This window comes from Dryobates pubescens, chromosome 11 (genome assembly GCF_014839835.1).
Source record: "Dryobates pubescens isolate bDryPub1 chromosome 11, bDryPub1.pri, whole genome shotgun sequence".
In the NCBI taxonomy this organism is placed as follows: Eukaryota; Metazoa; Chordata; class Aves; order Piciformes; family Picidae; genus Dryobates; species Dryobates pubescens.
Window position 1 is genome coordinate 11,263,205 of NC_071622.1, and position 27,145 is coordinate 11,290,349.

At 46.3% G+C, this 27,145-nt stretch overlaps 2 protein-coding genes across 2 annotated transcripts; one reads left to right on the forward strand and one right to left on the reverse strand.

Annotated features, from left to right (window-relative positions):
- Positions 1 to 2,633: 2,633 nt before the first annotated feature.
- On the reverse strand, positions 2,634 to 15,392 carry LOC128897562 (torsin-1A-interacting protein 1-like). Its single transcript, XM_054165552.1, has 6 exons — positions 14,310 to 15,392; positions 13,955 to 14,023; positions 10,487 to 10,579; positions 8,992 to 9,048; positions 5,833 to 5,922; positions 2,634 to 4,523 (listed from the first exon to the last, which is right to left on the reverse strand). The coding sequence occupies exons 1-6, from the start codon at positions 14,719 to 14,721 to the stop codon at positions 3,730 to 3,732; spliced, it is 1,515 nt and encodes a 504-aa protein (XP_054021527.1). The 5' UTR covers positions 14,722 to 15,392; the 3' UTR covers positions 2,634 to 3,729.
- Positions 15,393 to 19,856: 4,464 nt separating this feature from the next.
- Positions 19,857 to 26,331, forward strand: TOR1AIP2 (torsin 1A interacting protein 2). The gene is made up of 7 exons (XM_054165464.1): positions 19,857 to 19,985; positions 20,895 to 21,091; positions 21,783 to 22,073; positions 22,220 to 22,268; positions 22,368 to 22,642; positions 23,024 to 23,188; positions 23,919 to 26,331. Exons 2-7 carry the CDS (start codon positions 21,058 to 21,060, stop codon positions 24,710 to 24,712), a joined length of 1,608 nt encoding a protein of 535 aa, XP_054021439.1. The 5' UTR covers positions 19,857 to 19,985; positions 20,895 to 21,057; the 3' UTR covers positions 24,713 to 26,331.
- Positions 26,332 to 27,145: the final 814 nt, after the last annotated feature.

The window sequence follows — 27,145 nt, forward strand, 5'->3', positions numbered from 1 at the left end:
CAGAATCTGGCAAGTTGTTTTTATACCATTACAAATCTCCCAAACCAGATTCTTTTTCCCCAAATGTGGCATGCTGGCAAGTGCACTGCAGATGGTGCCTATGGCTGCATTCTGCACAGCAAATACTTTTATACCTACCTTAAGGTGGAGCTCAGCTTGACTTCTCCACTGGCTTTGAGCTGAAACAGTTCTTAGTTCAAGGAAAAAAAATGGTCAAAAAAAGGATGTGAGAAACACAACCTTTCTTTCTACTTTGGGAAAAATGTTGTCGATGTGAAAAACTAAGGGAAAAACGAAGCCTTTTAAATGAACCTGCTAAGCACACACACCAAACACCACTGCTCAGCACTCTGCGAGTCGGGGCAGGGTGCAAGCACCATGGTAACGCAGCACTCCAGGATCCCCCTTATGACATCAAGTGCAGGCGGTGATGTGGGTGTTGCCACTTTCCAGGTGGCAGGTTGCCTTTGGGAACTATTTTGTTTTGCCAGATGAAGGGGAAAAAAACCCCCAAACCAAACCAAAAAACCCATGAACACCAGACGATGAGTAGAAGTGGGGCCACACTCCTCCTTCTGCCTGGGCTGGCTAACTTTGAGTGGGCTCTCACTTGTTTCAAGTGTCTGTGCCCAACGAGTCTGGGCCAGTTTGCAGAGTGCTGGAAGTTTGTCTGCAAACTGGTAGCTGGTTCAGCTCCCCAAAGACTCTGTTCTGTCTGAAGTTTGTATGCTGTAAGACTAGGGAACATTAAAAAAAAAAAAAGGTGGGGGGGAAGGGGGGAAAAAAAAAGCCCTTTCTCAGTGCCAATGCCAGACCTCTCTAAGCACATTGCTCTCTCTATGCACATTTTTGCTGTCACAGACTATTTTTCTCTACAAGAACACAAAATATTTTCCAGTTTTGAAAACATCAAGTGGCTATGACAGCTTGCTGCAGGCAATGAAGTAATTTATACAAAGAGGATGGTTATCAGCTGCCTGGGAGCAACCCAGACAGACATTAGTCTTCACCTCTGGGCTGAGGAGGAGTTAATCAGGTCTGTATTAAGTACCTGTGGCTATTTAATGACAGCCTTTTAAGGACAAAGCCACAGACACCTACTAAAAGGACTGATTACTTCAAGAGCAGGAACAGTCTTCTAGTCCTGAGCCTTTTCCCTTCTCCAGAAGGGGCTACTACGTGTTTTTGATTTATTTTTCCAGACTAAGCAGCACATCATATACCTGGAAATACACCTCACTTTCCCTGCAGTTAGCAATAAATTAAAAAATAACCACCCAAGTGATACTCCTTTGCCTGGCACCACGTTAAGTCTCTAATTTCCAGCCACAGCTCTTTAATGCCCCATCACTGAGTGGATGGGGCAGTTGTAGGAACAGAGAATAACCTGAATTACATATGTTTTATCAATATAACAGCACAGAATCTCCTGCCTTCGTGTCATAAGTTATGTCTTTTTCTTGTGGTTGCCAATTCTGCTAATTACATACTTTTTTCTAAGCTATTATTGAGTAAGACTATCCTGTCCCTCCAGTCAGTTCACAGTACACTGGTTTGCAGCAGCAGAAGTACTGGAACACGCAGCTAGGAGTGGAACAAGAATGAAGTCATCCCTTTTGTCAGCTGCTGACTCTTGTATGGGACTAATGAAACAAGTGAACCACATCTTACCATTAGTTCCAGCTGAAATCAGAACCCATGAAATTAGTACAAGGACACCAAGTAAAAGACAACTCAGTGCCACTATCATCTCCTGAAACGCTCCCTGATAGAGAAGAGCCCCAATATTATCAAACACATGCATCTGCATCCTGCTGTCTACCGCTCAAGTTCCTTAAGTGTTCTCCATGTTGCAAAAAGCTGTATTTTAGCATCTGTACTTTGTCAAAGGCAAAAAGAACAATCTTAAACATACAAAAAATGAGAGTCTGCTGAAAATTCAATGGGCAAATCTTAAAGAGCTTATAAAACAAACAAGTGTGTTTATTTTTGATGACTACCAAAATAGTTTACACAATATACAAACAAAGTTGTTACCAGGACACACTTGGAAATAACTCACAGTTGAATTCTTAAAAAAAACATTCATCCAGTGAAATGTCCAAATTGTAAAATGCCATCTTCTCCTTCCTGAGCTATTCTTAAGCATCCGTAACAGCAGCACTTCCATGTCTTTACTGGTTTTATTTCTTCCTATTAAAACTGAAAAGCACTACCCATTGCTGGCTCTCAGTGGTGAGAACAAATCCACCTCCAGTTTAAGCAACTGCAGCTCTGTCTCTCCCAAATTGAGGTTGTTCGTTTTAAAATATGTTTAAGTTGATTTTGGGTCATTCCACTTAACACCCCAAACCTTTGCTTGCACAAAGAAGCCAGAAGCTCCAGCACCTCAAGAAGTTTTCCTGGTTAAGAGGAACTTTTGCAACAGGACAGCTCTAGGGGCTTGTGAATGGTGTGCAAGAGGCACTGATCTCTCAGCTGTTACAACACCCCATTATTCAGAGAGCAGTCTTCACAAGTTCCTGCAAAACTCAGTAAAACCAAATGCACACTGACACCAACCCTTCAAGAGCACACACTAACAGCAAGGAAATGGAAGTGCTGCAACTCTCTTTTTTTTCCCCCTCTTTTTTTGTTTTGTTTTGTTAGCCAAAATAACTTTCAGTTGAATCCAGTACACACTTTTTGTCTGGTCTGAGGGATTCTGGGCAAGAGGCACACTTAACAAATTTTTATTTTCAGAAACATGCATTGCAGATCTGTTCTTCACTAGAAGCTTATACAGCAAGCAGCAGGTTCTATGCAGATGTGAAGAAAGGTTATTTTTCTAGAGTATCAACAGACAAATAAACTCTCTTAATGCAAAAATAATTATCTTATTAAGACAAGAAACAGCCTACACCTTTTTAACTTCTGTTTGGGAAGGAGAAGCAACAGGTCTTTAGTACACAAACACACAGCTGAGATTTTGTCACTCCTCACCCTCAAATTTTAACACTTGAAAGAATTCCTGGAATCAGTGAGGGAGAAGTGCTGAGGGATTATTTAACTGGTATCAGTACGAATGTCAAGCAGTCCTTTGTACCTCAGTTTTTCCTCACTTCCCAGAACTGTTTGGGGCAAGCTCACTGAAGGAAGAAGTGCTTCCCAAAACGTTCTCTGCAAGTCACAAATCTTTCAAGCAATTTTGCCATCTCTAGAAGTTGCCAGAGACAGCTGACATCTATTTTGTGATCAGATGGATCAACAAAAAAACTTGTGCTTGGACTCATGTCACTGTATCATAATTTTTAGTTTGATTTTTCTCATGTTAGAAGACAATTAAGCAATTCTGACAGATGAAGGTGATGTTTTTGCATCCTACCACCTTGTCAAACATGGCACGAGCATTTTACGCCACCAGAAAAGGATCCTTACAGCAGAACTATGATAGCTTCAGAAGCGGATGAGTTTTTTCTGCACCAGCAGACACTTAACATCCAGCTCCACACCACCAAGTCACTGAACACAACTTACCAACAACCAGCAAGTTCCTTGCTTACATTCTGCAGCTGATTTAGAGAATTCCCAGTTACTTTAGCAGAAAGAACCCTGTCAGCTGGCGGAACTTCTCTGCACAGAAAGGACGGTATGCTGCCTGAGCTCTGCAGCTAAAGTAAGTTCTTCCCTGTCCAGCCATTGCAACATATATTTTCTGTCTTCCTCCTTTCCTGAGTCCTCTCCATTAACTTATGCACATCCCTGCACAGGGAGGCCCTTTTCAGGCCAAACAGGCAACACAAGACGAGATATACGACTCCACAGTCCACCCAGTTTATCCGTGTCCATGCTATTATAAGAATTAGGAACATCTGAACCAGTAAACTTTTCCCAGAGGAAATCCCGGACTTTCTCCTCAACTTCTTTCAAGGTGAGGCTTTTTCTCAGTGACTGCTCATCCAGGAGAACTGTCAGCAGGAGAGCCACATCCTTAAATGCTGCATTCTCATGGTCACAGTACTTGTAAAAGATTAAGGTGGAGCCTGCAGGCAGTAACTCAAATCGGTGCACCACAGCTACCTTCTTGCCTTCTCTGAACCCAGAGCTGAGCTCACTATCGACTTCCAGCTTGACAGCATCACTGTCCAATATAGCTTTGTCTTCCCCATCAATTTTGATGGTAGAAGCATTCTGGGAGAAGGCAAAAGCATCAGCAATCTCATTACTTAAGCATCTCAGTGCTTTCTCAGCTTCCTGGCCAGCTGTGAGCAGTAGAATGGTGGGCTCCAAACGCAGATGGGAATTATTAAGATGCTTCTCAAGGAGTACATTGGTTCTTTTCCACAGATTGGGGTTCTGACTTTGGTAAGTATCTTCTAGTTTCTTCATCCGGTCCCGAAATGCTTGCACAATTTGAGCATCTCTGCTTGACAAAGTTTGATCTGTACACACGCTCCACAGGACATAAAGCAGTGGGACAACAATTAACAGAACCAGTAGCAAAGTCCAGCTCTTGTGAAATCCCCTCTGCGATTCACCATCATCTATAGAGAAGAGGAGCAAACAGGAAGAAAACAATGCTTTAAAATGAATCAGAAATCATCAAGTCCAATCACTCTCTAACTCTATGAAGGCTGCTGCTAAACCATGTTCCTCAGCACCACAACTCTATGTCTTTTAAACATCTCCAGGGATAAGGACTCAACCACCTCCCTGGGGAGCCTATTCTAGTAATTGAGAAAACTTTCAGTGAAGAAGTTTCTTCTAATATCCAGCTTAAACCTGCCCCAGTGCAACTTGAGGCCATTTCCCCTTGTCCTATCACTTGTTACTAGGGAGGAGAGGTCAACACTCACCTCCTTTCAACCAAAAAGTGAGAGGCAAATAAGAGGAAACAATAGAATTCAGTGAACTCATTCCCCTTTCAAGCTGCTGGACTTGATTACCTTGAAAGTCCAACCAAAATGATTCCCTTGGAATATCACAAAGATGTTCTAGTTAAAAAACCAAAACAACAAAACCAAACCAAGAAACAACTTTGAATTTCTTTAGCAACTTAGTGAAGTGAGAGCATTAAAAAAGAATATTTATACAGATGTCCAGATTCACTGAGAAATTGGACATTCTTCTGCAAAAGAAGCTCTTTGACAATTTACCAATTTTCCATCAATCCAAACTAAGAGGTTAAAACAGTTCTGAAAAAGGTCAAGCTCTTCCCCCTCATTTAGGCCCCGCAGAGAAAGCCTTAAACAAAACCCAGTATCACCAGAACAGTTTCTGTGTTTATTCCATAAGGGTAAAAGTAGTTTCTGCAGCAGTACTTGCACCTCAAACATTGGTGATCAACACTATCAGAAACTGGTTTTGGATCAGTCAGTTTCACAAAGATCACAGATGGCAGTCATGGGAAGCATATAGAATAGCCAGTGCTTTGATTTGGGTTCCTGTTTGCACAGTTAAAATTCACATTTGCTTGACCTACTACAAGCACAAGGTTCAATTCTTTCCCCAGTGAAATCAGTGATAGAATATACCAGCCTTCTTGGAAACATGAAAGAGCTGTGTGCCTTTTGCTACCTTTATGCATCCTAACTTTCATCAGCACAGCAGCACAACTGTTAAATGCAATCACTACTAGGCCTACCTCAGTTTTAATATTGGAGCAAATCCTTTAAACACTACACGTGAAAGATCTTAAGTTTGGGTGGAAATGTTACCTATTACACAACACTCCTCCATGCTGAAAGCATGAGCCCTAGCAAGCAAATCAGCTCGTCTGGCAAGGACTCTGTTTAACACTAGCTACCAGGCAATACTTGGGCAAGCATGAAAATGGTTAAATGTGATACAAACCTGAAACAGAAGAGAAAGGAGAAGTCTTACTTCTGGCCAAAGGCTGTGATAGCTTCCCTTTACTGGACTGAACTTGAAATGTACTTCTGCCTGTTAAGAGATTAAGGAAGGAATATGAGAAAAATACTAAAACAATTATATTCCAGTTAGCAGGGAGCTGAAATCACCAAGCTGTGTTATTTTCAACAAAAAAAGCACAAAGTTTACAGGAAGGCTAAGAAAGCTCCCCTGGACAGCACCTTTTTGAACCAAACTGTCCTGCTAAGTAGGAGCAAAAGTGAGGCTGTGACTTCATCATGGGTAGGGCTGTGTCAAGCATGGGGCTTTCTGTTCCTCCCTGAATCATATACTCCTGTGCTGAAGGCAAGGCTGGTCTTGAACAAGGGAAATAACACATTCACTGCTATTACTAGACTGAGAGTCCCATTCAACTGGCAGACCAACTCTCCCATCCATGCTGTGCCAAATGTCACTTCTTAAGCCATTTTGATAATCTGGTATGAAAAAGCACTAGTCCTCTACTTGTGACAAATCACCCCCAAAGATTTTTAACTCTTGAAAGGTTACACAAACAGAGGCATTTCAATAGGTATTCAAAAAACAAGCAGATGTGGCACTTCAGGACATGGTCATGGAGGTGCTGGGCAGAAGGTTGGACTTGATCATCTTAGAGGTCTTTACCAACCTTAGTGATTCCACAATTCTATGATTCAAGTACAAGATGACAAAATGGCAGAGATTTAACAATCTGATTTTTAATGCTCAAGGATCCCATGTCCCAGTTAAGTTTCCTGATTTCACTTGAGAATTTGAAGGACAGAAAAACAGAAGCTCAATTAACATATAGATTAGAAAAACAACATAAAACAAGATAAAAACATAAGTAGCAAAACCAAAGGGATAGTTTCATACAGCCTTCCCCATCTTGCTTGGGTCAGAAGCCTGCTTCATCAGCAATTTCTTGTGATCAGTTGTGCTTTTAAAACAAAGTGTAAGCTTTCAACTTCAAAATACACTTCTGGTCTACTTATTTAAATGTACTCAGACAGCAAAGTACAAGAAACATTATCCATAAAAGCATATTATGAACAACCTTCCCAAGAGACCAGTATGAATATAGACAGTGCAATTACTGGTCAGCAGGTCTTCTCCATTTAGCCAGTTAATTAAAAAGACATGAGAATTTCTGGCTCCTTGTGAACTAGAGCAACTGGTTCAAAGCTGAAGGCTCTCATAATATTATTTAACCAGGACACTGTCAATGGCACTATTGAAAATAATTTGAACAAGCACACCCTGCAGTAGTTATTTCAAGAACACTTCAGTAAATTCTATAACCTTGTTTCTGTATGAATGTAATTACAGAAGGTGCTAAAAGCAGCTCTGGTTTAAGCAGGAGCTTAACTGGCTTAAGGAGCTACAGTATTCTGTGATTTCAACCCCCCACCCCAACAGGACACCACTTGTGGCAGGCTAAGCTTATACAAGCATTCCAATAGTAAACAGTTCAAAATCACCTCAATTCTGTAGTATTTTATAGTATAGCCCTGTTTACAGAGACTGGGTTCCATCTTTAGCAGACAGCTGTGGTTCATACCCCAAAAGAAAAAATATTTCAATAAACAGCCTAAACCCAGATCCTTTCCTACCAAAACATCCTGCCTTATTTACAACACAAATTGCACAAAGCAAAGCAAAGTATAGGTCTTGCCCAACTCAAAAAGTGTAACTTCTGCAGGTGCCCTAGAGCTTTCAGGGCTTGAAGTGATTTTCCAGAGCTCTTCACCCAACACAACCGGTCACTCCTGTAGCACCTACTACCTCTGGCACAGGAAAGAAAAAAGTACCAGACTAGGTAGAACTCCCTACACCAATTCATTTAAGAAAGGCATTTAAGCTTCTCTTCTGGAAAACACTGTGGGGTTTGGGTGGGGGTTTTTTGTTTGGGTTGTTTTGTTTTTTAAAGCCCCTAACACTCCCCCAGGTTCTCCAGGCTGAATTCTGGTTTACAAGACATTGTTTACCTATACCTGTTCAGGACAGCAACAAGTGCCACGACATTAAGAACATAAGGCTACTAACAATTCAGAATCTTTTTTACCCCTCCTTTTCTTTCAAGTATCATTCCAATGGGGGGTAGAAATCAACAAAACCAAAGATAAAAATCTGAAACACAGGGAACTGGTCATTAGATAAACAGAAAAGAGAAATGCTGCTTCTCTCCAGGAGTCTATGACAACTAACTCAATTGTAGCAGGCCACCATTGCTCAGGGTAAGGCCTGAAGAGAAGGTGATCTGTACAAACTAACCTAACCTTCATTGTTACCAAAAGGGGAAGGTTTTGTTCCCCTTCTCAGCTCATCCCCACAATGCCACTAGTATATGGTCAGCACATATTGATTGTCCCATTAGCCAACTTGCTGGACCGTGTCCAGAGAAGGGCAACAAAGTTGTTGAGGGGTTTGGAACACAAGCCCTATGAGGAGAGACTGAGGGAGCTGGGGCTGCTTAGCTTGGAGAGAAGGAGACTCAGGGGTGACGTTACTGCTGTCTACAACTATCTTAAGGGAGGCTGTAGACAGGCAGAGGTTGGTCTCTTCTCCCAGGCAACCAGCACCAGAACAAGAGGACACAGTCTCAAGCTGCACCAGGGGAAGTTTAGGCGGGAGGTTAGGAGGAAGTTCTACACAGAGAGAGTAATTGCCCATTGGAATGGGCTGCCTGAGGAGGTGGTGGAGTCACCATCACTGGAGGTGTTCAGGAGGAGACTTAATTGGGTGCTTGGTTGCATGGTTTAGTCGATTAGGTGGTGTTGGATGATAGGTTGGACAAGATGATCTTGAAGGTCTCTTCCAACCTGGTTTATTCTATTCTATTCATTTCCTAACTCAGCCAAAAGAGACAAAACCAAACCAAACCAAACCAAACCAAACCAAAACATGTGGGTCATTTTCTGTGGCCAGTAAGTTGAATAACCCCATAGAAGGGCTCTGGAATGTTCTGCCTTCTCCAGCTTCCATCTCAATCAGCCTCCTGGGTCCTTCTCCACCTTCCCTCACAGTGTCTCACAACACAAGAGAACCCGAGAAGAAAGGAAAATACTTCTGCACTTGTCACTTAATTACAGGGAAAGACTAAGTGTCTGATTCTCAACTTACTCTGTGATGCAGTTGAATGATGCTCTTTATTTTTCTCACGGAAGTCAGCCTTTGTTTCTGAAACCAAAGCACAAGAACTTTATCACATCAAAGGTTGGAGTAAGGCAGACAAGCCATGCATGTTTTTAGCTCTTTCTATGAAAATCTTCAAAAGTTACTAGGGAAGCAGTATATGCTGTGCAGCCAAACTTGGTCTGCCCCACAACAGCCTGCTGGACCCCCCTCTAGATGGAGAAAGCTACCATTATCTAATAGAAAGGGATTAATGTGTCCTTCAGTCTGCTTCTCCCAAGATGACAAAATTATCCTTCCTATTTTTTCTTTTTAGGAAGCAATGATGCAATAATTATAAAATGCAAAGGATGGAAAATGAGCAAGGTTAATACATAGAATCCTTTGGGTTGGAATAGACCCTTAAAGTCATCTAATCCAACTCCCCTGAAGGTACCAGATATGGCACTTCTGAAACCAAAACTGTCCTGCCTATTTTTCACTTATGAAACCAAAACTATGCAGCAGGAGAGAAAAACAAAACTCAACAGTGTAAAACTACCACCTTAACACCGCTGTTACCAGCCCAGGGGGACTCCAGCAAACATGGGCACATTCTTGGCTGCCTGAGCACAACTCCTGCCTGTACTCCTGGGAAACAGCCACTGACGCAGATGCATTCTTGTGCACATCTCAGCAACCTGGTTCAAGCCTGTGTTTTGTCAGCCTGTACTGGTAACTGCTTTCAGTGCTTCCCCAAATACACTGTGATTGGGGCTGCTCCTGAGAAAATGAATACAAGCCACATCCCTCCCTCTCTGACCAGCTACCAACTCTTCTAGAAATCTCACTTACACAGTGCATCTGTTTGGATGTATTCAAACCACCTGTAGTAACACAACTACTTTCTGCTGGGCCAAAAAGTATCCCATATTTTCTTCCTTGTTGTATTTCCCTATTGCTTCTGTAATACACATGAAGAAAAAAAATCTCTTCAGCAATGAACAGAAAAAGTGCTCCCTCACTTTGAAACCCCTTGGTAACAGTCAGCTTCCCCCTGCTAGAGTCAACTCATCTTTCAAGGAAAAAAAGGACAATCTAGAGGTCCCTTCCAAGCCAAAACATTCTATGATTCTAAGAACAGTTTTTGTTTGCTTTGCCCAAGGCAAATTAAAAGATCCACTCTCAAAACAGCTTTTGAAGCAGGCATGACATTATTAATCTTGTTGGTTTGCTTTTCAAAAAAGCACATAGCTATGTTTATCAAAGCTGCAAACTGCCAGTTCTTGAACTTCAAGGCTTTACACCCAAGCAGATGACTGCCACACTCTCATCAGCTTTAACTTGACTCAGGACTAGGTGTACACTTTCAAATCTTCCAATTAAACTTCTTCATCCATTCAGATTTCAACTCAGTAACACTCCCTTTTGTACCAGAACTGAAAGACTGTCACGTAAGCACATTTAAGGTATCATTTGTTACATTGTGGACCAGTGTAGTTACCTTTGAGTAGTGTAGAGATGTTTGGTTGATGCCCGGCTGAATGATCAGGTTCATCGCTGTCATAAGCCTTTGTGTTTTCTGTTACTGGATCCTCTTGAAGGTGAATTGGGGAGGCAAAAAAAAGAAGAAAAAAAAAGATGTTTGTTACAGGGACAGTATAATTTCTGCCCATAACAACACGAAAATTAAGGGCCAAGACACAGTTTCAGAACATACATGATCAAAATGAGTTATTTTCATGTTGTGATCTCCCAGGAGTTCCTTTTAAAAAATGTAACCAAAAGCAAGGCTTGGAAAGTCTTACAGTAAGTTTAAGTTCACTACAAATACAGCTGTCTACACCACCACTGCATATTTTTAGGAGTCCTTGGCTTAAAAACATTGGGGGGGGGGGGAGGGAAGGGGGAAGAAAAAAAAAGGAAGACACCAGATTCTAAGAGGCAAGAAATAACTCACACTGAAGGAATTCACTGTAAACTAGTAAATGTAAGGATGAGAGTAAAGAATTTTCCCCACATCTTTAGGCACACAATCACAAACTACAATCATGCTGTCTTCCATAGCATCAGGCAGAAGGGGTGGGGGGGAATGAGAAGCACATATAGACCATAGGGCCCCTTTTTATATAGTCCAAGCCTTTAGTTTGCTCTCTCTTGTTAACTGGAACTGCAACCTAGAGCACCTATGCTCCTACCTTAATCCTCGCAAGTAGCTAAGGAGAATCTAAACCAACACCTTTAGATTGTTTGCCAAATTACATGGCCATGGAGATCCTGAAACCAAACTTAGTCCATGTTACTAACTAGAAAGAATAAAGCCCTCTAAGGTGACAAGGAGCCATAGAACAAAGGTCAGCATTGGAAAGCCAGTCAGAAGCAGAACACCTGGAGAAGTTTGAAAGGATAAAGTGCAACCACATGGTGGCCCAGATTCAAGGGAGGAAAAACAGCTCAGGTATGGAATAAAAGCTGTAATACAGCTGAGGAGCAGAATCCGTGACATAGCAATCAGGCTGACAGGCATAACCAGAGGAAACAGCAAACGGAAGAACACAGTTGGTACAACTATTTCTCTGTAAAGTTCACACTTTTATTATTTCAACAGCACTGGGTTCTCCCAGGGTTTAATGTGTTTCTGCAGCTCATTTACCATATGCACAAGGGCAACACACAGCTTGCCACCTAGTGTTTATTTATTTTACTTCAGGAAAGTAAACCAGTTTTTTTCTAGCATGCTCCAGCAGCTTTAGCATGCTTCACATACAAAGGACAAATAAAACCCCAAAACACACCACAAGCCAAAACAAACCCAAAACACAAACAGAGAAAATGTTAGGTTTTAGATTAACATAAAGAGCTGGCAACATGTGCTTGCAGCCCAGAAAATCAACCATATCCTTGGCTGCATGAAAAGAAGCATGGCAAGCAGGTTGAGGTAGGTGGTTTATCTCCTGTACCTAGCTCTCCTGAGATACCACCAGGAGTAATGTGTCCAGCTCTGGAGCACCCCACACAAGGACATGGAACTGTCAAAGTAGGTCCAGAGGAGGCCACAAGGACGATCAGGGAACTGTAGCACCTCTGCTATGAAAATGGTCTGAGAGACTTGATGTTGTTCAGCCTGGATTAAAAAAGGCTCTGGGGAGACCTTAGAGCAGCCTTCAAGTATTTGAAGGGGGCTACAGAAGAGCTAGAGAGGCTTTTTTCACAAAGGGATGGAGTGACAGGATGAGGGGAAATGGCTTCAAACTGGAAGAAGTTTGATTTAGATTTGACATCAGGAAAAAAAAAATTTCATCACAAGGGTGGTGAGGCACTGGAACAGGTGAGACACAGAGAAGCTGTGAAGGCTCCAACCCTAGAGGTGTTCAAAGTCAAGCTGCATGGGGTCTTGAGCAACCTGATCTAGTAGGTGTCCCTGCCCATGGCAGGGGGGTCAGAACTTAGATGATCTTTAAGGTCTCTTCCAACCCGAGCTATTCTATGATATGAAGGCACAGATTCAACTGTAAAGTATTTGCACATAGTGAGTAGGATATTGTATTTTCAAAACCATCTTAAAAAGCTGTTAGGTGACTGATTTCCCTCTAAGCTAGGAATGAAGATACTCACCAAATTACTCAATCTTAAGTACTAAAAACCTCTAAGCAGAAGTGAGAAACAAGTTTCTCAAGCTGTGGTTTTACTTCCACTCTGGTCTCAGGGAAGCATAACATTTACATCCTGATAAAAATCCACACTGCTTGTCCTGCTGCCTCACACAGACCCTGCATTCCCCTGAACTCTGCAGAAAAAATCCCAGCATTGTATAGCTGCAGGTGGGAGGACTATGAGGGAGAAAATTACTCTTTCACTTCCATGTAAAGCATAATGGCCTCCTAATATCATACTTCTTCATGTCATGACTATAATCAAACTTTAAGAGCTCAGGGAGGTCAAGGGTGGAAATCTCTTCCTCCATCCTCATCTTTAGAGATGTACAAACCCCCTCACAACCACTCAGCTGTACCTCTTAGAGCAGCCCAGCCACATTTAAAATACTAAACATGTCAGCACCCTAGCAGCCACCATTTGGATGTAACAACTTCCCACAATTTTTTGTCACAGATAAACCTTTGTACTTTCCCAATTATATACTCATAGCCTCTCTCTCTTCCTCCCTCAAGAATTTTCCACACCCTCTGGAAATTCTTTTTCTGAAGTATATTGGCAGCTCTTTTTAAGGGCAGTGCCACATAACTAAGGCCATGCACTACAGTTGTAACAAGAGCCTGGTGACATCTTTGTCACAAGAATACAGATGGGAATGGAGAAGAATCTCCAGCTCACCCAACTTCTCCTTCTGAGATTTACCACATGCTTAAGATTTTTACAGTCCAACTCAAAATAGACTGACAGACTAAAAAGGAAGGAAATGCAGTTCACTTGTAGTTTTTTTGATGGAATGACAGGCTAAAGCCATACAACTCAAAAATGAGAAGGTGCCACATAGAGCTGACAAAACAGCTTGTCCAGCCTAGTTTCCAAGAACAAGTACCAATATGTGCGTGGCCCTTTCAGAAAAGGCAGGCAAGCCTCACTTAGGCACTTCCTCCTGAGCAGAGCTGCTCACTGAATGGAACAGTCTTACTGATTTTGCAGATCAAGTTACTTTATTTAAATTCAGCCTTTAAAAACAAAGCAATGTTAGCTTAATCAGTTATTCTTCCTGTTAATGCAAGAAAAAAAATACCACCCCTAGTGACACAGGAGATGAAACAGCCACCTAAGGGCTTCAGCATGCTCTGCATACACCAATCCTTTTGGAAGGCCTGGAAGCACTCCTGACCTCTTATGTATGGCATGAAAAACACAACAGGATTTTCTCACCTATATGCCAGAACCACAGTCAAACCTGTTAATGAGCTAAAAGTGCAGATCAGCACTTTTGCAAGTAGTGCACACAGAACCACTCCGCGTGAAAACCTACCTGTCTGTCTATATGCTCTTATAGAGGGTCGGGCCAAGAGGTTTGGAATCCAAGACTGATGTTCGTCTCCTGAAAAGAGAATCAGGTGAAGGGCACGACAAGGCAGGGCAGCTTGGTTCAACCCACCTGCCTCATGACCTTCAAGCAGCACCGAACATCCCTTTTAGACTCGCTAGAATACCCCAGTGACTCCAGCGGGGCTGTCCGGGGGGATACCCTCACTTCAACGTCCCCTGGGTTACTCCAGTCCGGACACCCGCGTGGAAGGAGAGACCCAGCCCGCCTGCCCACCCGTCCCACATCCCGCCGCCCCACCGCGGGATCCACGGCGGGGCGCTACGCGCGCGCCGCTCACCCTCCAGTGCGCCTTCGGGGCTGGGCTTGGTCGCGGCCTTCTCCTCGGACTCCTCCCGCTGCGCCGCCGCCGACTTCCTCTGCCTGCACTCGGTGTCATCCGGGGGAGCCTGCCCATCGCCGGTCCCCTCCATGATCATCCCCCTGTCCGCTGCTGCCCCACGGCTCCGCCGCGGCCGCCCTCTGCCACGACCTCTGCCGCCTCTCGCCGCTGCCTCTGCGCGCCGCGCCGGACTGAAGCTGCCGCCTTCCCGCGGCGGGGGCGGATCCGCAAACCTCACTTCCCGTCGGGCCGGCCGCGGGGCGAGCTCGGCGCCCCTCCCTTCCGTCGCGTCACTGCCTGCCGCTTTCGCCGCCGCCTGCGCGCGGAGGGGGCGCCGCGGCGTCACGTGGTACAGCGGCTGGCCCGCCATGGCCCGCGCGCCCCCCGCCGCCTCCCCTGTCCCGCCCCGCGCCCCCCGTCGCTGCGTCCGCCCGCTGACCCGCCGAGGCCGTGGAGCCGCCGATTGGAGCCTGCCGCCAGGAAGGAGGCCGAGCGAGGGCCGGCGAGCGGCGGGGAGCGGCTGTCCCGCGACCTGCCTGCGGCCGAGGCTGCCCTCCAGTGAAAAAAATGAGGGAGCGCGCGGAGCCACCCCCCTCGGCCGCGGCCTTCCCCAGTCCAGCGGGGCCCCGCCGGGGGCGGCTCGTGAGGGGAGGCCGGGCCCGGCGAGTCCTTTCGGGCGAACCTCCGCTCGCTGCCTCGATCACTGCAGGCGGGCCGGCGCTGGACGAGGCGCGGCGGACGCACCGGGCGGTTTCTCTTCCCTCGCACCTGTAGAGCCGAGGCGGGCAGGGACGCGGGCACCGCCTCGAGTGACCCTCTGCGAGGTGCCGGGCGCTGCCTCCTGCGTGCCCGAGCGGGCAGATGGCAGAGCACCGAGCTGGGGCGGTCCGAGCCGGGGCGGTTCCACCCGGGGCGGATAGCGCGTGGCTCGGCTCTGCTGGCGGCTTCTCTACCGCAGATTGGCCGAGTGCTCCGAGTAAGTGTGCCCACGCTGTAGGGTCTGTGTTTGCTGCCACGCAAAACGCACAGGGGTCGCGCTTGAAACTTAGCACACAACTTCTGTGCGCCCCTAAGGACAGCGGATGATGTTTTCTGTAACCGTCGCGCAGGTGCTGACCAGGGCAGCGAACAGTTTGGCAAGAAGTTGCTATGCAAATAGAGACCCTTATACAAATTGCAAATGGTTTCTGTATACTGAAAAAGAAAGGACTGAGGCAGACAACGCAGCTGTAACAGCAGAATAATTGTTACGCAGGACTATAAATTGGGTAGTGTGTTGATACATGGTTCCGTGCACTTGAGATGCTTAGGTGAGGGAAAGGGTGTTCAGTCTTTACTTCTGCAAGTGCCTTGTCTGTACATATATTCCAAAACAAAAATGGTTTTAATGCAGTGCTAGTACAGCCTAAGTGTTCCAGTTTAATCCAGGAGCAAGTGGGTATGCGTGAGATGAATGATGCATACCTCCTTCCAGACCAGCACTAGACTAAATGCCATTCTTTCAAGATACAAGAGCAGAACTTGCACTGAGCAGTGTTTTCTAAAGCAAAACCAAAAGAGGATGTAACAAATACCACATCAGGAGGTTGCAAAGTATGACTGAACCTTCTATGCAGGTCAAGAAAACCTGCTCGTGACTGACAAACGGTTTCTGACAGGGCTAAGCTGCAGCTACCAGTAGTATCGCTTTATTTGCAAGTTTCCAAAGGAACTTCCTAATTATTATGCTGTGTAAATACATAGCATGTCCTCTATATACACCTAGTTGCTGCTGATTCTTCTCCAGATCGAGGAAAAAACATTGTTCCAATTAAAAAAACCCCAGCCAACCAAACAACACAAACCCAAACAAACAAAAAACTGCCTCAGACTTGCTTTTTAAGTTCCAATTCTACATTCACAGCTTTGTGAATACTAAAAACAAACCCAGAGAGATGCCCCATCCCTGGAAATAGTGACTTCTATGAAGTCAAAGGCACTTTTGGCAGGGATGTAGGATGGACAGCAACCAAAAGTGGTCTCGGGGAGACCTTGGCTTCTGTAGATGAGCCGCTTGGCTTTTGCCTTCCTGCTTTGTCATTCCCCTGCTTTTATAGCCTCTATTATACCCACTGAGATGTTGGCCATGATAAAGGAATGTGCTGAATCTACCAGGGAGGCAGGTGGACTCTGTCCCCTCCTGGCCACCACCCCTGCAGCAGCGTGGCAATGCAGGTCCCGGAAGAAGCCATTGTCTCCTGCACTGCTGGAGAGAAGGTGCAATCCTGCTATCACTCCATGTGCTCTGTGCACACACACCTTCCTGATATGACCATCATCAGTGTTGATACCTGTGCACGTGCTCAGTCCTTGTGTAGAGTGACACGTGTCCCCAGCGGTTATAGTATGCTCAAGGGACAGATGCAGTGTTGGCTGTAGGGCAAGGGGCAGCTTGTGGAGGCCTAGGGACAAAGAGGAAGCAGGGCACCCTCTGGCCAAGGGAGCACAAACGGGCATCCCCCAGCGGGGCAGTGCTGTCTGCAGTGGGACCATAAAGTGGAATGGTATGGCATAAGGCTGGGATCATGTGTTTCACCTCAAAGGCATCTCCCATTGACAAACACAGCTCTACCTGGCCCTGTACTAACTGCTTATTGACCATTTTCTCTTCTAGTCTGCCCCAGTGAGGCCACATCTAGACTAGTGGCTCCAGTTCTCAGCTCCACAGTTCAAAAGAGACAGGGAGTCCAGTGGAGGCTACAAAGATGCTGAGGGCACTGGAGCACCCCTGTGAGGGAGAAAGGCTGTTTAGCCTGGAGAAAAGCAGACTGGGAGTGGATCTGATCAATGCTGATCAATAGGTAAAAGGACAGAGGATGTCAAGAGTATGGGACCAGATTCTTTTCAGTAGCATCCAGTGGTAAGACTGTTACGAAATGAAGGGTTGAGGTGGGGAATTAATAAAACATACAAATTATTTATTAATCCAAACCCCTACCCCCATGTAACTATATACAAAGTTATGCAAATGTACAGATTTGGTGTTCGGTTGGAAATATCCTCGCAATGGAGATATAAGCTGTAACAAAACAGTTTAAGAAACAGTAACCGGAAAAAGGTAAGCCTACAAGGGGAGAAGCCCACTAACAAGAAGCAGGGAATTCCCCGGAGACTAGGAAATATTCCACTTTTACTCACGAGGTGGCGTTGGTAGTTGAGGATTCCTCTTACGGTCTCCTGTTTTCCAGGAAGCCTTCCAGAACTGCAGGTTTATAATCCACACGCACGATCCAAAACGCCAGGCGGAGCGAGCGAGAGCGCTTTGTAGCAAGGGAGCCTTTTATAGCGAGGGAGCTGTGCAGCTCAGGAAGCTTTGCAGCTACGGAAGAAGCGCACGCTTTTCGGCTCACTCCCTTTTAACATCTCAGAGAGTGATTGCCAAGGCGCAGGGTTCTGACACGTGACGTGGGGAAGGGTCCAAGTGCACCGACCCCGGCCCTAGGTTTCAAAGATGCCTTCTGCCTCTTTCCTGTGCTTTTCTTTTTCCCCAATCCTGACTCAAGGAGAAGGGGGAAAGAAGGGGGTTGAGCACACTACCACAAGGACAAGGGGGCACAAACCATAACATGCTTTCTCTGGAGACTTTCAAAACCACCCAGCTTGCTGTGGGACAAGAAGGCAAGTTGATTAAATTTCAGCATGCTTTGGGACCAAGGTCATTTATAATCAGCAGGTGCTAGTGTTAAATGAAGATCTGCCAAGCTGTCCTGCCAAACAGCTGAAGGAGGGAGTCTTACAAAGATAAGAAGTTCCTGTTTTGGCTAAAACTGATGAAGCAGGGCTCAAACAACAGACATACCCAATCTGAAAGCAGATTCTGAGGGTAGGGGTGCCTGAGTGAAGACTGTTGCCTAATTAACGGCAATTTTAATACTAAAGTTGACACCTCTCAATATGCTAATAAGGAATCTTGAGTACATGTTAAACATCTATGACTATGTTACTCAACTTTCCTCCCAAATCATGCTAAACATCACCTAGAAGGCAGGGACAACCTGAATTGGGGTATAAAACCCCTGAGTGGGACCTCTCTGGGTGCGCTGCTTCTGTGAGCCTCTGTATGGGCCAGCACAAGCACCACGACCAGCTGCACCAGCAGAGGCGGAGATGAGGATGGTTGACGGGCTGTGCTCCTTTTCCTCCAGCCAAGACAGGGACACTTTTCTTGGTCAGAATTGTGCCTTCAATATACAGCTGAATTTGCGCTGCATTTCTGTTTTATATGAGAGCTATTGCAAAGGTTTCTGCCTCTGACTGCATCAGATGCTACTCAGGATTTATTAATCTGAGATCATCTTGCAATTAGTGCATTTATCACCACTAATTGGTGGACAGTAAGTTATCCATGGAATAGCAATGTGCCCTTGTGGCCAAGGTAGACAATGGTATCCTGAGGTGTATTAAGAAGAGTGTGGCCAGCAGGTCAAAGAGGTTCTTCTCCCCCTCCACTCAGCTCTGGTGAGACCGCGTCTAGAGTATTGTGTTCAGTTCTGGGCTCCCCAGTTTGCGAGGGACAGGGATATACTAGAGAGTGTCCAACAAAGACAATAAGGGTGTTGGACTGGAACATCTGTCTTAGGAGGAAAGGCTAAGAGACCTGGGGCTGTTTAACCTGGAGAAGAGAAGACTGAGAGGAGATTTTATCAATGTTTATAGGTATCTGAAGGGTGGATGTCAAGAAGAAGGAGTCTTTTCAGTGATGCCCTGCAATAGGACAAGGGGCAGTAGATACAAACTGGAACACAAGAAATTCCACCTCAACAGGAGGAGAAAAGTTTTTTACTGTAAGGGTGCTGCCCAGAGAGGTTGTGGAATTTCCTTCTCTAGAGATTTTCAAGACCTGTCTGGATGCGTTCCTGTGTGACCTGCCCTAGGTGATCCTGCTTTGGCAGAGGGGTCCCTTCCAACCCCTACCATTCTATGATCACCAGCAGTCCTGAACTTGTATCTGTTGCTTTAAACAATTAAGCTATTTAATTGCTTTGACTTTCTGAACTTGTGTCAGAGCAAGTCCTTACTGGGTTACTTGCAATTTTGAAAGGCAAATGTTAATCTTGCCAAATAGTACCAGCAGATGTCTTGAACTCTGAGACAAGGATGAGAAAGAGAGGGAACAGAGGGGAAAGAAGAGAGAGGGAACGGAGGGGAAAGAAGAGAGAGGGAACGGAGGGGAAAGAAGAGAGAGGGAACGGAGGGGAAAGAAGAAAAAGAGAAAAAAAAGGGGGGGGGGGGGAAGGGGGAAGAGGGAAAAAAGAGAAAAAGAGAGAGGAAAAAAAAGGAAGGGGAAAAAAAAAAAAAAAGTCATTTCCTGAACGCTCCTGGGAGTGACCGCTTTTCACCGAGGAAAAGCTGCCTGCCTCTGGCAGGAGGGAGGGAAGGAAAACTACAGCTCCCAATAGCCTGCTGGCTCCCGGGGAAGGGCAGAGTTCGCTGTCACGTTGACAGCGGAGGATTAAGGGTGTGCATTATTGGCGCCAGGGCTGTCCTGCCAACACCAGAGCCGAAGGGAAGGGCAAGCGGAAGGGCCGGCGCTGGCCTCTTCTTATCACCCCTCTGTTTCACTTCACCACTGCGACCAGCTCCGAACCTGCCTGGGTAAGCGTCCGGTCCCGCAAGCCACTTTGTTCCTCTGACTTCCTTCTTCTGCCAGAGCGTCACCAGCGGGAACACTACAAGGGAGGGGAGGGCGAGAGCCGGGCGGCGGCGAACAGCAAATATACCTTCCCCCCCAAATACACACTACCAAAGCTTGTATTTAGCAACGCAACTCGGCTGTAGAGACAGCGCAGGGTGGGGGGTGGTGCCAGAATGGCTGCTGAGAAGGCTGGGCTTGAGGTTTGCGTACAGAAATCCGTACGAACAAGGGAAAGTTTCTGGGGAGTTGTCCATGCTGTCCATTTTTCCACAGCCTTATTCCTGTGCAGCTCTCCAATCATAAAGAACTTCAGCAGAGGGGGAAATAAGGCTGGGGGGCATGTAGGACAGTCAGGCTGCTGCTCCGTGTTCCAAACACCTGAGCATGGCACAAAGCCCCCTCAGATGGGTGTGAGGGGTGGGTGGGGGTAATGCTGTTGCACAGGGAGTGGCGTTTCTGTCAGGAACGTCATCTTCCAGCACCACCACCTCCAGATCTGACACACGGGAGTGGGAAGGGTAAAGTGGAGCAGGCTCATTGCTCTTTATTGACCCAGCTGGTGACATAGCAAGTGCCCAGAAGCATACAAGGCAGCCTGCTAAGGCCCAGCCTTTGGGTTTGCCGTCTCAGAGCACAGATAACCGAGTCCATCCAGCTGAGAAAGATGTGCCTCAGCCCACTGGCATGTCCCAAGTTAACTGTGGTTTGCATTACCCCTTGAACTGCCTGCCAGAAAGCAGAATAGCTTTGGCCCCTTGGACTGAAGTTCATGGTTATCAGTGGCATCCATCCATTTTCACACCACCTTGGTAATCGTGGAGGGAGGAGCCTCCTTCTCCACCATGAATCACTGTGTTTCTGCTTGTCAGATTTACTGGCATTTAGTTACAGTTCCCAAGGTCAAGGAGGGACAGCTCTCTGAGAGGGTTTGGTCAGCCACTTGAACACTAGGGAGACCAGGGAGTCTCCTTATGACGGAACAAGAAAGTGAAACAAACAGTGCAGAAGCCAGAGCTCCAGGGGAGAAAGAAAATGGACGAGAATCCAAGCGTGGATCTGTCTGAAGGTAAGTGAATCCTCTATCTACTAGGAAAAATCCCATTCAGTGGTGGTACAGGAAATACAAGCTAAAAAACCCAACCTCAACCTTCTTTTCCAGTCCAAGAAATGCAAGTGGCTTTGTTTGTCTGGTTTTGTGTGGTTTTGTTGTTGTTTCAAAGGGTGGAAGATGAACAAGTTACTGTCAGATTTGTATTCTCAGCTGCAACAGACTAAGACTCTGCATCTAGGATGGCAGCACAAGGAAAGATAAAGATGGAGCTCCAGTCTGGGAGAGCTTTCTTCCGTGCATCCTAGTGCTTGCTATCTACAGATGCTTAAATAATCAGTCAGTTTTCCACCAGCTATGGATGGGAAAAGCAAGGAGGAGGCAGAGCAAGGCTGTACAGGAAGAAAAAGGGGGTGTGTTGTCTTCTAAGGGAGCCATTGCTTGAAGACTACTCTGTCATCATCCTGCTTGTGGGAGGTGTTGAGCAATTGCATCTGCATCACCTGTGATTTCCCCTCCTTTCCTTCACCTGTCTTGATCTCAACTCATGAGTTTTCTCACTTTTGGTCACCCTCTTCTCTCCTCCACCTCACAGTAGGTAGATGTTTCTGAAAAGCAAGAATTGGAACCTTTACAGGGTGGTGGTAAAGCACTGTGTTTTCTTGATTCTTGCATGGATACATGATGTTGTCAAATCTGATCCCAACAGCTGGGCCAGCCCAAGGTGAGATGGAGAGCACAGCAGAGCATCCTGCACACCAAGAGACCACCCAAGAAACACTTGAGCACCAAGTGACAAGCAGGTGGCCTGAGACCTCCTGCAGACCAGAGGAGGACCCTTTGCTGCGTAAGTCACCACCTGCTGATGGAGGAGAGACATCACTGTCAGATTTAGGTGACTCAAGAGTAGAGGAGAAGGTTCCCCAGGGAACTGAAGTATCTGTGAAGAAAAGAGATGATGTCTCAGAAAGATCCCAGGATAAAAATGACTTGGATGAAGGTGAGTCTTTCCCTTTCTCTGTGTACAGCATTTTGAAAATGCTGATAACCTGGGCCTTAACTTAGAAAAGGCAGAATGGGAGAAAGGGTTATTGTTCTTCTGCTGAAAGAGACTAAGCATAGGTCTATGAATTTTATGCCCTACAGCCAAGCTGGCCCATGATAGAATGGACAGCAAAGGACAAAGCTCTGTCCAGCCAGAAACACAGGAGGATCAGGAGCCAAGCAAGCAAGGGGAAAGCTCTGTCCAGCCAGAAACACAGGAGGATCAGGAGCCAAGCAAGCCAGGGAAAAGCTCTGTCCAGCCAGAAACACAGGAGGATCAGGAGCCAAGCAAGCAAGGGGAAAGCTCTGACACAGCAGAAGATGATGCTTCATCAAGAAGCAAGAGCTCTGACAGTAAAATGACACATTTGGATGTGACTGCCAGAGAAGATGCCACCAAGGATCACTTGGCAGAGAAGAGCGTCAGTGCCCCTGTCCTATATTGGGAGCCAGAAGAGCATGTAGAGAAAGAAACCCAAGAGAGTGGATCCCAAGGCATGTTAAGGAGCAGACATGGAACCAAAGGTGAGCTGATGGCTGCACACTGCTGCTCTTCCACCATGCACATGCCTAGATCTTCCTCAGGTGTGCTCTCTAATGTCTATTGACAGTTTTCCAAAGTTAAGCAGGAAAAGAAGAAATTAACTGTCTTCTCTTTCTCTCTCCTTTGGCTACTACCCTGCTTTGAAAGGCATGAAACCACACTGCCCTCTGCATTGCCTTCTCCTTCCCCTGCCCAAAAAGCAGAGAGAGCTAAGGCTCAAATCAGTATTAACCCAAAGATGTATTTGCTTCTAGATCCTTCCCTCAGCTGGGAGCTCCTGGCAGCTCAGTTGCTTTTCTTACTACAGCTCAATTTACCTGTTCCCTCAACAGTGAGTGGCATGTTTCTTTCTCTTACTGTAGAGTACACAACCCCAAAACCAGAGGCTCAATCCTGCTTGCAGAATGTCACCACCCAAAACACAGACCAGGAGAAGGCCAAAAAGTCCCTCCTGTGGAAAGGTGAGGAAAAGAAGCTTCCCATTCGTGTTATTCATCGACCAGAAGGCACTCATTCTCCAGGATCAAGTAATGAAGCACATTTAATTGTTCTTCTCTGTCAGCATCCTTCACAGCCTCTTGTGAGGGTTCAAGGGAAAAAATATCCCCTTAAAAATAGGCTCAGTTTGAGCCTGTTTTGCAGGAAGCACCCTGGGAGGTCTGATGGTCTCCTATGCTGATGGTCTCCCTTTCCAGTCCTCTTGTGTGTCATGGAGCCCCAAACAAGAACCATGAGGCTGATCTGCACCAGATATTTCTTCTGGTAAAAAAAGATCCTGCTTTGCTAGCACTTGTGTCTGGGCCTCACTGTCCTCCTTTTCTGGGCAGAAGCACAGTAGTCCAGCATAGCTAGAAGGGAGGCAGTGAACACAGCATTTTAACTGGGTCAAACACCTCCATGGGAAGATGCTCTGAACAATCATATACCTTAAATAAAACAGAGAAGGAGGGAAGAGAAGAAACCTTGGGGCCAGCTGCAATTTCCTCAGGAAATGTTGCACCACAAAGCTGTCGCCTTGCCTCCATCTCTGGAGCTGTAGCCCACTCATCTGGTGTGTAGGAGCACAATGTGGAGTAAGCAGCCTACTCACCACTCTCTGGTGCCCAGGGAACATGCCAACCTGAGCCACTTGCCCAGCATAGAGGCTAAGGTCTGGGAGGGGAAGGAGAGCCTTTGTAGTTGCATTCCAGCATATCACTGCAGGTCACTTGAAACTGATTTCTGTTCCCTGTCTTGGGTCTCTCCCCTTTTGAACAGGGCTTCTTGTCGTGAGCCTCGTGTTGGTCTGCTTCTGCATATACAGCTTCTGCAACCCAACCTCCGAGGGCCAGCAAGCCTCTAGGAACCCCACTGTGGAGGCGTTCCTGTCTCAGTTCAGCCAGCTGCCACACAGCTTTCCAGGTCAGAGTCCCCAGCTATGGCTTCGTGGACGCAAGTTCCTGCAGAAGCACCTCAATGCATCCTACAACACACAGCCAGCCATCATCATCTTCACAGCTGCCCGCAAGGGAGAGCAGACCTTGCAATGTCTTAGTGCCCATGTGGCCAACACCTACTCAGCTGCCCTGCATTCCAAGACGGTCCAGATCAATGGCAAGGATAAATCCAGGCTCCAGAGTGACCAGGCCAAGCTGGAGGTGGACTCGGAGCTGAGCTCGGCTTTCTGGGCTGGTGACCGTGCTGCAGTGATACACCACTTCGAGTTGTTGCCAGCAGAGTCCACCCTCATTTTCTACAAGTACTGCGATCATGAAAGTGCTGCTTTCAAGAATGTGGCCCTGCTGCTGACTGTGCTGCTGGAGGAGGAGATGCTAGAGACCAACATCAGCCTCACGCAGGTGGAAGAGAGGGTCCGTGACTTCCTCTGGGCCAAGTTCACTGACACCAGGGCCTCCACCTCCTACGACCACATGGATTCTGACAAACTGAGTGGGCTATGGAGCCGCATATCCCACTTGGTTCTCCCGATCCACCCAGTGCAGACCATTGAGAAGGCAGGATGCCATGTTAACACCGTGTCAACCCAGGGACAAAAGCTGCCAGAGCTCTGAGAAGGGTTGGAAAGATGGTCCTGGCTGACTCTAGTGCAGGTGGAGGCACAGTCCGTGCTATTTCTTTTCAATTTGTTTCTCTACCTTCCTGGGAAGAGTCTGACAAGTTGATCCAAGCCACTGGCCAGCTGGGTTCTGGAGGTGATAGATCACATGAATCTATCTGGCAGATGGAAAGAGTGGAAAATTTAGACTGCTAATTGCACAGGAAGACATCACTGTGTGGGGAGGCAGGAGGGAAAACAGGACTTTGCAGGTAGCATTTCTGTCCTCAGGAAACAACGTAGGTAACGTACAAAACACCAGAAAGATACTTCCTTCAGTAGCTCTTTCATTTCTCCCTGCCTCTCAGTTTGCTGACATCACATACAGTCTCATGATGTACTTTATCCAGAAAGTTTCTCTCTCTTTGTGGAGAGCCTGGAATACAGGAAGGTCAAATTCCCCAAAGCCCAGCATTTTGAAGGCATGCTTCAAAAAGAAAGCCAGTTTGGTAGTCAAGGGTTTGACCAGTCAGTCCTCACAACAGTCCCACTTGCACAGATTGAATGACACCCAGCAAAGATCAGATCTTAAATACAGGATGTTCAAACAAAGCTGCCATTCAGAAGTCCCATAAACATGAATTACAAGAAATTTCAGGTTGTCAGCACTGAAACACTGCACTAAAGGGATGGGATCTCACGAGGGGAATCCCATATGCCTGAGAAGAAGCCTGGAAGGCAGAGAGCAATGAAATAGAAACCATCTAACTGTTGAAGCCTCAAAGGGTTGCACAGGTGAAAACAGTTTAACTTGGTGATACCTCCTTTTAAAAAGTCCACTCTTGATCCCTTTGCCACCGCAAGGCTGTGACTATCTCTTTGGGCTGATGCCTCAGCTTTGGTCTTAGAAGACAGACTGCTCTTTACCCAGATCTCTGGTCTGTGTGTAGAGCAGGGAGCTGTCTGCCTGCCTCTCCCCAGCAAACTTGTATCAATGAATGTAGATGTTAACATTGATATTTATTTCAAACCACATAGGGTAGCATGACAGGTCCTTGTCCTCCAGAGGTAGATTTACCTACCTGCCAGGCAGTTGGTGCTCTAGCATATGCTAAAGCAACTAGGAGGAGAGCTGGGATTAGCTGCTAAAATCTCTGGTGTTAACACTAAAAACCCTCAACAAAGCAGGGTGGTTCCTTACTGAGCCTCCTCTTCTGCATCCCAGGAGGAGAAATCCAAGTCCTGGGAACACTGTGGTGGCCCTGCATACTGCCTTTTTTGCAAGTGCTCTGGAGCAGAACAGCCAACTCAAGAAATACCTGGCGGGGCTAGGCACAAGTTACAGCATTTAAAATAACCCAGCAGTCAGCCTCAGGTGTCAGCCCTTTGTGCCTTCAGTGCTGCCTGCCAGAGGAGGAGCAGCTGAAGTAGAACATGGCTTATTTCCATATAAGCAGCACGACTGGGGCCTTGTGGGCCCAGGCTCTGTGTCTGACCCAAGAACACTATGGTGTTTTTGCAGGCAGTGCATCTGAGTGCTGCTTACAGCAACTGGACCCTGGCACTGGCCAGGTCTTCTGCCAATGGTGCCTTGCTGATCTGCCCCACCAGTGGCTCAGCTGAGCGAGGCACAGCCTGTCTCTTTTTCCCTTCCTGCCATGTGCCTTGACCTGTCTCAGGAGATTTGTGGCCATTAACTTGGTGGAAGGGGCAAAATGAAGGGAGAGGAGGAGATTATCTCTTCAAAGTCTAACAAAAAAAAGAGATGTATTTTTGACTTTTTTGGTTTGTTTTGTTTTATTGTGTTTTGTTGGCTGGGGACATGACTGTGACAAGTGCTGGGCGAAATACGAGTTACCTGCTGGAGCCCAGCAACAGCAGGCCTGCCCAAGGCATCGTTTTGTTACAAGATAAAGGTTGCTTCCTCCTATCCTTCTTTTTTATTGCTACACTCTACTTTGGTAACAGACAACACTGTTTCTGTTCTGCAGGGTTCAGTATGGGTGTTGATGGAAGAACTGGTAAAGAGTTAATCATATTGTGTCAGTATCTTGAGGGAAACTCTTTTAACCTTGTCTCTCTCTGTGTGATGTCCTGTGTTTGTAATGCATAGCCAAGGTATGCAAGGGCAGCTTCACACTGCTTGGGCACATCACTGTAAGCCTTATCCACCCTAGCTGTTCCAATACAGAGATACTTTTATGGCCTTTTAAAGACAAAACATCTGCTTGCTTCTGAAACAAGACTGCTCTTTACAAATAAATAATGAGATTGTGAAGGAAACCAGCAATGTCTTTGAAGTGAGACTGGTGTCTTAACCGTATTCTGGGTTTTCCCCCTCCCCCCTAGCTATTTTGAGTTCATTAAGCAAAAGAGGATCATATTGGACAAAGCTGTGCTTAGGTCGGGGCTGTAGTTGTGCAAAGGAAGCGAGTTTTTGCTTTTCCCA

What these genes read in the sequence shown, in the direction of transcription:
- LOC128897562 (XM_054165552.1), bottom strand. Translation starts at nt 14,721, where the DNA reads ATGGCGGGCCAGCCGCTGTACCACGTGACGCCGCGGCGCCCCCTCCGC. An exon ending in AAGAGCATATAGACAGACAG is followed by an intron (nt 10,580 to 13,954) that starts GTAGGTTTTCAC and finishes TTCACCTTCAAG; the next exon opens with AGGATCCAGTAACAGAAAAC. An exon ending in TCATTCAACTGCATCACAGA is followed by an intron (nt 5,923 to 8,991) that starts GTAAGTTGAGAA and finishes ATCTCTTAACAG; the next exon opens with GCAGAAGTACATTTCAAGTT.
- TOR1AIP2 (XM_054165464.1), top strand. Translation starts at nt 21,058, where the DNA reads ATGGACGAGAATCCAAGCGTGGATCTGTCTGAAG. An exon ending in AAAGGACAAAGCTCTGTCCA is followed by an intron (nt 22,269 to 22,367) that starts GCCAGAAACACA and finishes GCCAGGGAAAAG; the next exon opens with CTCTGTCCAGCCAGAAACAC. An exon ending in GAGCAGACATGGAACCAAAG is followed by an intron (nt 22,643 to 23,023) that starts GTGAGCTGATGG and finishes CTCTTACTGTAG; the next exon opens with AGTACACAACCCCAAAACCA.